A 12,842-nucleotide genomic window follows, 5' to 3' on the forward strand; every position below is an offset into this window, starting at 1 on the left:
TTAGGGACAGAAAAGAAGTAGAGTAGTACATAAACAAAGCCAAAGGGAAATTCAGATTGGAATGAAGGTATTTTGACCTGGTTCATATGGGCCAAACTCTTTCTAAACTTTATGGAAACATTCTGTTTAACGTATAAAATGTGCTTGAAAAGTATTTTTGATCATGTATGAGCTTTTGTAATAAAATCCTGTTGAGGTAGGGAAAAAGTGATTTAAAGGCTCATTACAACTATGGGCTACACTTTAAAGCATGTCTACACATTTGAGTTTTATCTGATCTATTTCCTTCGAATCCCGCACCCTCTTAAGTGTTTTTCTTTTTTCTGCTCGAGGGAAGTCTTTCACGTTAAAAGTTTAGATGAAGTCCTGAGTCATTGGAGCTGAAGTTGAAGATCCTATCTTTGAGTGAGTCACATGCCTGGGCTCCAGTCCACACCTCTGATCCCCTATGCGCCGATCATTGCCACACACTGAGAGGGTTTGTAGTGTTGTTGATCCATTTGACAGGGAGAGTTACCATAGTGCCCTCTGCTGGGTGAGAACACTGCAAGGCACTAACATAATTGATCATGAATTTTTACACGTGGACTCATAATAAAGCATGACGAGAATCAGGGACTCATGTTTATGTTTCAAGTAAATTCTACGTTTTCTGTGTTATTTAATGTTTTCAATCGAGAGACAGTTTTCAATAAGAAATAATAAATTCTCAGTGTTTTCAATTAGTGCCAAACAGCTGTGAAGCTGTGAAGCAAAAAATGAGCTTATGTGGTCTGGATACGATTTAGTGTGTAGCACTATACAGCGACTCAGTTATATATATATATATATATATATATATATATATATATATATATATATATATATATATATATATATATATATATATATATATATATGATGAAAACACTAAAGGAAAAAATATGTTGCAAAAAAAAGGAAGTCACCGCCTACGTCTACGTCATCAATGCGCGCCAGAAACACACCGCTCTGGACCCACGTCTTACACGTGAGTTGTACTACATTTGTTGACGTCTGTATATCTATGTTTATGTCTCTTAATGTGATATAAACTGAGCAAAACGTATAACTTATTAGTATATGAACATTTTTGCAAAAGTAATGCCTTGTCTTTTGAAATTTTAAATCAATTTTCAGGAAGTTATCATGTTCGCATCCTGCTTTCCAAAACCAAAGGTCGTTTCCAAATCATATCACTGTAACTGCTTCACGTTCAGCGGCCACGTTGTTATACATGTGGTACATGCCAATGAATTGTCCTGAATTATTAGTACATTGAGGAAATTTCGGCGTTATTTTTTTGTCACCAAACGCATGAATATCTTTTGTTAAGACACATTGTGTTTCTGAATCTCTCAATCTACGATCACACTTTGCTAGATATTTATCAGACCATGTGGTATTACTTTTTGCAGTATGGTTGAATCCGTTGTCTCTCATCTCTTCAGTTGTGCTCAAGCCCGACAACACAGACAGAGGACACGGACAACGCCATAACAATTAAACAAACAAACAAACAAACAAACAAACAAACAAAAAAACATAAAAACGTATTGAAAATGAAAACACATGAGTTAAATAGGCTGCGTGCAATTGCAGTTGTTAATAAGTTTAGTCTTTATTACAGCCTCTGTGCATTGTGCTCAGTTGAAGCACAACTCTTGAATAGTGTAAACTACGTTATATGATACATTATTTTTTAATGTTCTTTAATAATAATAACAATAATATTAATAAACATGTTTGAAATGACGCAGCAAAAAGAAAGAAAGACATTGGAATTGCCCAAATTATAATTTTTATTATCAGAACCTGTTATATTTGCATTTTAAACATGTTTTATGAATATATGCGTTCTTCCAAACCAAGCAAGCATTAACCTGATAATCACTTTTTTTTTTTCTTTTTTAATCTGTCATCTCCTTCGGCTTTAAGATCAAACTAATTAACTGCCTTACAAGAGTGACATACTTCTACCTTTAACCTGCTGGTACTTAAGTCAGGACTATGCTGGCAAAACCAGAGGGAAGGGGGCCCCAGAGAGGAGGAGGAGGAAGAGGGAAGAAGAGAAGACACCCAGAGGATGATGGAGAAAGTGGAGGGGGGAAGAGGAAGGGAGGTGAAGAAGGAGAAAAAGGTCAAGGAGACAGTGGTCGAAAGCGCCTGGACGCCTTGAGTGTGGGATATTTCCGCCGGGTCGGAGAAAGACTCAGCGAAGGCTTTGAAGATAATGAGGAGAGAGGTGAGAAGGATTATTGCTCTGCAGATCTGAGCAGGTGGAGGACTGACCTTTGATTAGAATTTAGAGAATGTGCTGCAAAAAACACCTTACACCAGAAAAGCTTCATATTTCTAAAGAAATCTCTGATCTTAAAGTGTTCTTTGGATAGAACAAACTACAAGACAAGATGAGATTCAAAAAAGAAACTTCATCACGGATGTTGTCATACAGAACATCCCTGTAAGAAATATAGGAAATAAATAGAAGTAAGAATAAAATAAATTTCAGTCTATAACTGTTATTTATTGATTCAAGATCAGCTGAGACCAACAGCAACCAACCAGGGCCACTTTTATTATTCAGAACGAATTACTGTTGTAATGGAGTTTTAACCAATCACATCATTGTTTATGTGTTGATTCAGGCTGCCATGTGTCTCAAAGACAAAGCTCAAATATCTCTTGGTTTTGTTTGTCTTCAGCTATTTTTAAAGTGATGACTCTTGTCTAAATCACATTTCAGACCATGTTTCTTGCAGACATCCATTTAAAAGTTAAAGTGGTTACTATCCGGAGCTATAACTGTGATTGTTTCTTGTTCTTCTTCAGAGATGTTTGTGGAAAACGTCCTCACTGAAGTTAAAGGTAAAGCCACCATGGTGGCGATGGACCGCACAGGAAGTATCACTCTGCAGCGGCTGCTCCCGCTCTCCAGTCTTGACCAGGTGGGAGAGGTGCTGGCTGAGCTTGGTGGAGAATCAGGGTCTGAGTTGAAGGCGGTGGCTTGTGACCGGTGTGGGGGTCATGTAGTGGAGAGTGCAGTCAGACAGATTTCCAGGTGGTCAGGTGAGATTAATGTTTGATATGTCGGTCAGAAACTAATAAAATGAAATTGAAACCAACAGTTCTGAGTGTTTTCTCTTATATCGTAGAATCGTCGCACAAAGACTCTTCTTCTACCGCAGAAGAAGAGGAGGAGGAGGTCTGTGGGCTGTTGGAGGCCCAGGTGTTGTCTGTCAGTCAGGTGGTGAGAGAAAACACAGCAGAATTCATCAAACACATTCATGGCTCGCACGTGGTCCGCACACTTTTACATGTGCTGGCAGGATGCCTCGGACCACCACGCTCTGAATCCCGACCAGGTACACACATGTTCAGACCAACACAACCAGTGGCATGCGGATGCAAGTAAATAGAATAAGAAGTTATGATGAGAATATATCAGAGCTCTGCCATCAGTTTATGAATGGTTGTGAATACATGATTGATACATGTAAAAGACTGTTCATGGACAGAAGACTAGAAAAACACAATTTTTAAGTACATTTACCACTTTTCTGTTCAAATTGTCTGTAAACTATGACTTTATGAGAGAGAGAGTGTAATTTTGTGGTACTTGATTTTGGCACATATAAGGCCTCAATAACTATGTGTCAGAGCCACTGCAGCTGCTGACTGTGCTGGTAAGCAGCCGGTAATTAACATCTATTTGTTTTTCAGAACAGCAGCATGCACCTGTCTCTTTGTGCTGTCACTCAACGTCCATCCCTCTTGTGCTCTTCCAGGTGCAAAAGAACGAAACGTTGTTCCTGAGCTGACAGACTTTGAGATTCCCACGTCATTTTGGTACGAGCTGAAGAGCCTGACAGAGACTCTGATGGACAACGTTAACTGTGAGTCATTTTTACTCAAACCCAAACTGTTGAACACATTAATGATGATGAGAGTGATGATGATCTTATTTTCCCCTGGGGAAATTTAAGTCCTATGAAATCTAGTTTCTCAGCCTTTTCTAATCTACAAGAAAATAACTTCATCCATATCATGTAGAGCTTTTTACAGATGAAAACTGCTGTGTCTGTCATTTTAAGTATTCCCCCTTGTAATCCTCTCTCTACTACACACCACCCCATAAAGTACACTGCTACTTGTGTAGTTACACAACAGGCAGCCAGGTGTCACAAAGCAGGGAGGGTGCCAGAAAACCAGCAGAAGATGAAGAAATAGCCACTTGACACTGTCCCATCCAGTCCACTAAACTCAGTGCGTTTACATGCATATTAATTATTCTGACTATAAGCTTAGTCAGACCAAGAACAGACTTTGCATCGACACACGCAGATATTGTGATTGCTGTAAGACAGCCGTTGGATATGGCTGGCCTCAAGAAGACAAAAGCATCACGTAAGAAAACTCAAACACTAAGTCGACAGCACAGGTCAGTTTGGTCAAGCAAAAGGTGCTGTTTCCATGATTTCCAAAAGGAAGAGCTCATTTGTATTTCCAAACACTGCAAAGTTTTCTATTCTGTCTCAGTGAAGCCAAAAGCAATAATGGTGACTTATTTGAGTCCATTTAAGAGATAGAGTTTTTATCCTGAATAACAGTCAATCAATAAATCTGTGTCTTTAGTTGAACCACATTTATTTTTCCCCCAAACATATCTGAGGAAGATTTCAACTTGGGAGGTAAAGAAAGGGAGCAGATCAGGCAGTCACACATTTCTCTAACCTTTAAGCAATCAATGAAATTTGCGTTAGTGTATTAGAAACCTCCATTAGCACATGTGTGTTAGTAAAACATAGAATTAGGTTAGTTGTGTATACTCTACGATCTTCTACAGGAAACAGTTTGAAACAATCTGGCACACATCCAGAAACCTTCTTCTGCTGTCTGCCATGCTGTCTCTTTCCTTTACCTCACTGACGGCTCTGACATTTCTCCCGGAAATCAGAAAAAAACATTTAGGCATGCTAAATGTGAGTGAGGACTTATAGAAGAATCAGGGAGGAAGTGCTCCAGGGCTCCTTTTTGAATAAAATGCAGTTTAGATTGCTGCTATAATTTATATGATAAATCCAGCCTTGCAGTTTTTATATCAGAATAATTGAAACAGTCAATAAATAACCTTGGGGCAAGTGCATACGCAGCAGAGAAAGCTAAGTGGCTCTTAAGAGAACTCTCCTGCACAGGGACAAAAGCAAAACCTGGTTTAAGTCTGCAGTTTGTACTGACATGACAGACACAAAGAGCTGCTTTCACAAAAGAACTGAAGGTGAATATATGAAGGTTATATAATCACAAACTGTGCAATACTCACCTGATTACCCTGTGTCAGGGTCGGACTCATAAAAAAATAATGTGTTGATAATACTCCTGTGCAGTTTTGAGCTAGGATCATTGTGCGACTTGTAGCTGTTGAAAAGACCTTCACCACTCTGCTGTGAGGCCAGTGCTCCTCTGTTCACAGGGACAGGAAGGGGCTGCAGAATAACTAATTCAGATGATCTCCAAGCAGAGGGAAAAAATCTGCCAAGAAACACCTGAGAAATTTGATTTAGCTATTTGTAAGAAATGTCATTGTTGAAATGTGGTTTGAAGGTTTGAAGATCTAAAGTAAAAGTTTTTAACTGATGAAAATTACAGTTACAGCACCAACATACCACATAAAAACAAATCTATTTGAAATTACTTTAATGGTAAAAGGAAGATGTTTCCTTAGCCGAAACATATATTGCCTGTGTTGTACATTGCTTTGTATAAAAGCATCCAAGAAATGAAATTGTGGAATCGTAGAACACATGTATGACAACATTACTTAGACAAACCACACACAGGACTACACAATCACCGTTTGTCCTTGGGTTAGACTTAGGAAAAGAAATCACATGACCTCAGAATAAAGCTTTGATCCTGAACTACAGCACAGAAACTAAAAGCATACATGAACTAAGTAAGTAAATAAACTTTTTAATTGTCCACTAAAGTCTAGCAGAGTTGTAATCCTGTTCATGCAAAAAACTTTTTTCAATGATTGTGAATATGATTAATTTATACCAAACCATCAGTGCAGTGCATTACGGGTTGTTTAATGTATAAGACAGTGTAGAGACAATAAAAGGAAGGGTTTAAGTTTTTACTCTGATACACAACCCTGGATGCTGCCATAGTCCATGAAACGTGATAATGTAGGCTTACGCTATTCTCAGAAGCACAAGTGCTGGGCTTGATCTGTGTTTGATAGAATTGCATGAACTGATTGTTTTTGTGCTGATGGTGGTGTGCTGCTATGTGCTTTGGATGTGATGAATCTTTGGAGAGAGGCAGATTTTCTGGTGAAGAGTGTTCCAGACTCAGACACTGAATCATCCTTGGTTGGTTGATTTCAAAACTTTGACTTTTCAACTTTCTTGGTGCAACTGTTTTTGTTATTGTGGCCTCATTTATTTCCACAGAAAGCATTAGCTTCAGAATGTCGACACGTCCGACTTTCACACAGGAAGTATTCTCCTGCTGCTGTTTTAGTTAACACTAACACCAAAGTGTAATTGCTGCCATGATCACCAGAAAGTCAGGGCTTAACATCACTGAAATATACTAATGCCTCAAATGCACTGGAGACATTTATGATATCACCCTAATAGCTCATTTTTAATCAGGTGAGACTTTGAATTTGATTTCTTTCAACAAAGATCTGTATCAGAAAACAAAGAAGCCACATTTAGATTTATTTCATCAGCGTCAGCATGCAGACTTTGTTTTGGCAGCACAGTCAGAGATGCATGACACATGCTTTGAGAATGAGATGGTTTCCTTTTATCTCATTTTTAAGGATTCAGCGGTAGAAAAAAGCCTCACAATCATTTGGTAAATTAGCCCCAGTGTGTCCAGATAACTGAAGAGGAAGAGCGTCACGAATGTGTGTGCAGCTCTCACAGTTTGTCTTAGAATTGATGGAGGCAGGGGCAATTAATTATGAGGAAGAACAGTTTTACAGACGTCATGGAGTAAATTCTGTTCAGTAAGCAGACTAAATGCTCTGTTGGTTTGGGAGAAAATAAAGGCTGCAGGGAAATCTTCACAACAAGTGTTTTTCAGCTTTTGGCTTTTCATGATCAGCGGCAAGAATTTTCATGAATAAAAATAAATCATCTCTCTGTTTATCCACCCAGAAAGCATAAACATCTGCTATTATGTTGTATCAGTTTCCAAAATGATACATATGTTTGATCTCTGGACCGAAAACTGTTTTAAAAGATCAAAAGTGTTTTGTCAAGAGAGCCACTGTGGAAAAATCTTAATTATTTACTCAACATTAATTAGCAAGTATTGCAAATTGATGTGCCATACAATAATAAGAATCCCCAACCTCATAATGAGAGCTTTATATTTTTTAGAAGAAGAAAGTCTTCCTAAGGTCTGCCATGCTTCGATGAGTTTCTACAGTAGCTTGTTTCCAGAGTTTTGCAGACACTTCAACTTTAGGTTTTTCTCTCTGTGAGAAGTAAAGGCAGTGGTCATCTGTTGGTGTCAATCTGAACCCTTACCTCATGATTCTTCTAAATCAGAATCTGAAGGACTTAATAGTCAATCATTGCGGATGGTCAAATCATTATGTATCAATAAACAGTAGTCAGAATATAAATGAAATCAGTCTGAAGTGCAGTATTTTTCTCGCTCTTCTGAGGTTTTGAGTGGTAGCGCTGCTCTCCAGGGAAGGCAGTGAGCAGCGGATAATCTTCTCTGTCGAGCAAATTATCCACTGCAGCCTTTTTGTTCGCTGCTTAAGCAGCCTGTGACCACGCTGTGGTGCTGAATGTTACAATGCTCTCAATTACAGAGCAGTAAAGGCTATCAGCAGCTTCTTCTCCAGATTGTCCCACACTTTGTTTCATCAAAGGAAATGTAAGAATTTGTTTTGGCCCAAAACAAACAGCATTTACACACTAGCAATAAACCCTCTTCATACCAGTCATTCTCTCTACATAGGGGGTATTGAACTTTTTTACACATTATCATATCTCTCTAGTGCCTCCATAGTAGATTTAAATGATTCACTCAAAAAAATCCACTTTTCCTGACATTAGTGTTTTAGAAAACCTTATTTCAGCCTCCATCTAAAACACCTTATTTTAGCTACTGTCTCTTTAAGGCTCCTCTAACCCCATTCCCTCTGATTGGCCAGCCCCCTAGAGACCTGTTAGAGGTGGAGTGATTGGCAGACCTTGGTGTATGAGTCATCACAAGTTTAATAGTTTAAGAACAAGTCATTTAAAAACCCTTAAGAAAACTTCTTGCAGTGCCTTTAAAATGATTCTGAAATGTTTACTTTCTGGCAGAAAACTTTTTTTTCAGCAGACCTCATGGAAACAACTTTGTATTTTGATGAGAAACACTGAAAGTAAATATAACTTTTATTTCACCACAGGGCATCTTCAGGGTGGCTGAAAGTTTTCTGTTTTCTCTCCCGTTGTGTCTGTGTCTGTCTGTCCTCTTCAGTGAGTGTGACGGATGCTGCTGCCAGTGCAGTTTTTCAGACCATGTTGACTGTTAGTCACAGAAAACGACCCAAACTCTGCAAACAGCTCCTCAGACGCATCATGGAGTACCTGACAAGTCGCAGTGCCGCTCCAGGAGTTAGGTCAGAGAGGACACACTGCTTTTTGTGTAGCAACTTTCTCCAGGATAACAAATCTGTAAATGCATTTTTGTCTCTGCTTTCAGTCCGCTCCTGGTCTTTCTCAAAGACCAGGCCTCCAGTCGCCTCATTGAGACCATCATACAGCTTTCCCAAAAGTCCCTCCTACGTGAGATCTACAAAAACCACCTGAAGGGTCAGATGGTGGACTTGGCGCTCCATCCTATTGCAAACTTCCCAATACAGAGGCTGACTGCGGCTTCAGCAAAACATAAAATGGTTTGTGATGTTTTTATGTCATACTGTACAGGACCACAGCCAAGTCTTCATCATTTTATTCATGACTCTTTTCCCCCTCTTCTCTGCCTCCACAGTTCCTGAAGTTGTTTGATGAGCTGATCCAGGGCGTAGAGGCTATCCTGGCTGCGGGTCACATGGGTGTGGTCGTCCAGCTGGCAGAGAGCTGTGCAGAGAGCGGAGAGAAACAGGGAGACTTGATGCAGTGTCTCCTCCATGTAAGCATTAAAGGGGATTTGTTATTGATGGTACACATGGGTGTTAAATCTGCATGGGAACAATGCTGTGGATGTGGCTGGAATCAGAAGTGTGTAACACAACCGAAAAGCTGCTTAACTTCTGAGTTGTAGCTAATTGAAACCCTGCTGATGTGTTTCCCTCTCAGGCGTTTCACTGTGCAGAGCCAGGCTCTCGACATGTCAGCTGCCTCCCTCTCTTCATGTCCCTGCTCACCTATGACGTATACTACCACACTGAGCCAGCAGAGGGCAGCACACAGACAGAGGTAAACACCTGAGAGGAGTCCAATAATGGATTCTGGGTTTTAATTGTCGTGTTGACCTTTCAGTGGCTCTGAACGATTGCACCTTGTCCTCTGAAAATGTCAGAGCAGCTGTTTCAAAGACTATTCTGGTCTACTGCTCTGGTTTCCAGGTCCCACTTTCCAAAATGTGTTACCATGGCTCTCGTCTGGTCCAGGCACTGTCTAGGTTTAAAGAGCGCTCGCTGCTTCTCAGCAGCCTGCGCACTCTGACCCCGGCTGACCTCCTGACCATGGCCTCGGACCCTGCAGGCAGCCATGTGCTGCAGGCCCTCATCACCACATCCAGTGACAAGGGGAGAGGGAAGATCCTCAAGAGACTGGAGGTACGAGCACACTTTCACCTCTTTTGAGCTGTTGTCCCACTTCTCGTCTTGCTATCAACCCATTGTTCTGTGCTCTTGAAGTAACTTTAGAGTTATATTCAATATTCCCCAGGTTGTTCACCTAATTTTGTCGCATTGTCAACAAGAGAAGGAGGTGAAGTCATAAACAGAGCGCTAGATCCCAAAACTTATCTCATTCCTGCAGAGTGATTTAAAATGAGTGTACAAGATGTTAAAACTATATTAGCTACATAAAGGGTGGTGGCAGTACTATGATCTGATTCACATTGTAGAGAGCTGTAAAAGGGCTGAGAGCTGTGTTGTGTTTTATAAGTGTGTCCAATCAGAATTAAAAATACTTTATTTACTCCACGGGGACATCGTGTTATTGCAGTTGCCCTTATACACAATAAATAAGAATATCAAAAAGTTATAGAAAGTGCTTTTAAAATAAGGAATTAATACTGACTAAAAAAATTGAATAAGTAAGAAGATATTTGGAATAAGTGCACAAAAAATAAGAATAAAGTTAAGTAATTCAGTTAAAAGAGGTATGTCGTCATATTTTGTAAATAAATAAAACGTCTGTTTACAAGGAACTTGGACAACTTAAACACTGTCCTAAGTGCAGTATTGATAGTTCAGGCTTATGCCCTATTTTTTGCATTTTAAATAAATGATAATAAAAAAAATGTTAAACCAATAAAATCACATTTTAAATTGCATGTCAAGTCTGTTGCCAAATCTGCCTTCTTTCATCTTATAAACATCTCACGACTCACCCCCCAACCTGATGGCAGAGACCCTGATTCTTGCCTGTGTCACCTCTCCCCTGGACTACTGCAACACAATTCTGTTTGGGCTCCCAAATTCTGCCCTTAACAGGCTCCTGTACGACAAACTCCAGGGTCCTCAAAGGCCCTGGTAGCACCCCTACCCTTATCCACCTCCACTGGCTCCAGATCAAGCCCCAGATCCAATCCAAAATCCCCCTCCAAGACTTTAGTCTTCACTTGAACTTGTAACTAAAGGCTTGTGACTTGTGCCTTCTGTGGAATTGTTTTGGCCCCATATTACTTTGTATGAGTGTCAAAGTAACACAAAGAGGTCACATCTCTCAACTAAAAACACCTTTTTTTTATAAACTGTTTGCTTCCCTGTCCTCAAGCAGTCCCTTCCCAGCCTTTAACATGGGTGCTGTTTGATGAAACTTGATCCTGAGTGTTATTCCTGCATTCCTTTGTCCACCAAATAAACAAACTAAAGTGATGCTCAACAAACAAACTTTTTTTTTTTTTTACATTTTCACAAACTGCAGCTCTTTGAGGCAGTATTTCTCATTGTTCCTCTGTGCTGGCAGCAGGCGGGGCTTAGGGCTGAATGTTTCCGGGTCGTCTGCCTGTCTGTCCCACTTTGGTGAACACGATATCTCAGAAAGACCTGCAGGGGATGTCTTCGTGTTTGGCTCAAACGTCTCGGGCATGCACTGATTCGATTTAGTTTGTTAAAGGTCAAAAAACATTTTTGGCCCCAACTCAAGAATTCATGAGCTAAAAATGGAAAAGTTTCACAAAAGAAGATAATAAGATTAAAAATGACGAAGTGAACGAACTTCACTGTGGAGTCATTATAATCTTTTTGGATATTGTTACATGTCAGGAAGGCCTGGAGGACATTCTTAAACGTTTGGCACAAATGTCCGCTTGGACTTAAGGAGGAAGGGCCCTGAATTTTATGGTCAAAGGTCAACATCACTGCCTCCCTTTAGAAACCTCTTTTTTCTCAAGAGCTCTCCCTTTTTTGGGTGGTGGTGATGGGTGTTATCACATCTGTTTTACTTTTTGATCATCTTACGTGTCTCTTGTTAGCTTGATTAGTGGAGTGAACAGTGATACAGGAAAAAAGGTTTCCATAAATCTCATAAGTTAATGTAGGTAGACCAGATGAATGTAAATAATTAAAAGTATGGCAGAAAGAAAGAAGTATAATTTTCATTTCCACTCTAATACAAACACTCAAAACATCAAAACACACATTATCATTCAGATTGCTAATGTGTGTCTACAAAAATCTTATCCTATGTGTCTCCATCTATGAGGTGTAACTTTTATAATTGAGTTTTTGGGTCTGTAAAACTTGGGCACAAAGTTCTGACCATGAGATGTCAAAGTTTAGAGCGTCAGAAAATATTTATGTCAGTGTTATTCTTTCCCTCTAAAGAAGTAAATATTGTGAGGTCAGAGTGGAATATTGTTTCAAACAACGATACATTAGCAACAGACTCCCTCCCTCCTATTTTAATATAAGTATCCTGACACGACTCATTACCTTCTCTTCAGGGTCAGTATGTTCAGATGGCGTGCTCCCGGCTGGGCAGTCGTGTGCTGGAGGCCATATGGAACAGCGCTTCAGTCAGTCACAGGCAGAGCATCGCACAGGAGCTAGGTAACTCAAATCATCCCACATATTCTCCTCATCCTGACTCAAAGAGAGGCTCAGCGTGTTTTATAAGTTCTTCCCATCTCTCTCCGTTCTATGCAGCGATGAGCGAGAGCCAGCTGAGGTCAGATCAGTTCGCCCGGCACGTGTGGGCCAAGTTTGCTCTCTCACACTTCATCCACAGAAGAGCTCACTGGCAGGAAATCCAGACAGGGGAGTCTAAGAAGAGGAAGCTGTTCAGTGACATCCTTGAGTAGAAAAACGCATTTAAATGATTTGTCTGTATTTTTGCAAAATGATGGCTTCGCTAAATAAAGTAGAGAATTTTTCCCAGTATACTGTTTCTGCAGTTGTGGTGCTGATGTCTGGAGCTAACAGACCACTAGGGGGTGCTGTTGTCACATTTATATTTTGAGTTTTATTTACTGAGTGGTGCAGCTGATCAAATGAGGAGAGACACAAAAGCTCACATGTCCCAGCAGAGTCACTAGAGAATTACATCAACACTCAGGACCAAAACTACATCATCCCTCTTCAGAGTCAGTCTCTATGTGTGTGTATCACTGAATGATATTAACAG

The 12,842-nt window shown here is 40.0% G+C and overlaps 1 protein-coding gene across 2 annotated transcripts; it reads left to right on the forward strand.

Moving 5' to 3' along the window:
• The first annotated feature begins 937 nt into the window (after nucleotides 1-937).
• On the forward strand, nucleotides 938-12,591 carry nop9 (NOP9 nucleolar protein). Of its 2 annotated transcripts, none has more exons than XM_074688913.1 (12): nucleotides 938-1,009; nucleotides 2,021-2,263; nucleotides 2,851-3,087; nucleotides 3,174-3,383; nucleotides 3,807-3,914; nucleotides 8,521-8,662; nucleotides 8,746-8,938; nucleotides 9,034-9,174; nucleotides 9,342-9,461; nucleotides 9,611-9,823; nucleotides 12,163-12,268; nucleotides 12,365-12,591. In XM_074688913.1, exons 2-12 carry the CDS (start codon nucleotides 2,029-2,031, stop codon nucleotides 12,517-12,519), a joined length of 1,860 nt encoding a protein of 619 aa, XP_074545014.1. In that variant the 5' UTR covers nucleotides 938-1,009; nucleotides 2,021-2,028; the 3' UTR covers nucleotides 12,520-12,591. The 2 variants fall into 2 exon arrangements, with proteins under 2 accessions (XP_074545014.1, XP_074545013.1); XM_074688912.1 differs by having other exon boundaries at nucleotides 970-1,009; nucleotides 1,957-2,263.
• Nucleotides 12,592-12,842: the final 251 nt, after the last annotated feature.

The sequence above is a fragment of the Halichoeres trimaculatus genome, unplaced genomic scaffold (genome assembly GCF_033239565.1).
Source record: "Halichoeres trimaculatus isolate MK-OKI-2021-1 unplaced genomic scaffold, fHalTri1.1 fHalTri1_scaffold_15, whole genome shotgun sequence".
Classification (NCBI taxonomy): domain Eukaryota; kingdom Metazoa; phylum Chordata; class Actinopteri; order Labriformes; family Labridae; genus Halichoeres; species Halichoeres trimaculatus.

Bases quoted from the DNA above. Each gene is read 5' to 3' on its own strand.
- nop9 (XM_074688913.1), top strand. From the start codon at position 2,029: ATGCTGGCAAAACCAGAGGGAAGGGGGCCCCAGAGAGGAGGAGGAGGA. The intron at 2,264-2,850 runs GTGAGAAGGATT...GTTCTTCTTCAG, and splicing joins TGAAGATAATGAGGAGAGAG to AGATGTTTGTGGAAAACGTC. The intron at 3,915-8,520 runs GTGAGTCATTTT...TGTCCTCTTCAG, and splicing joins TCTGATGGACAACGTTAACT to TGAGTGTGACGGATGCTGCT.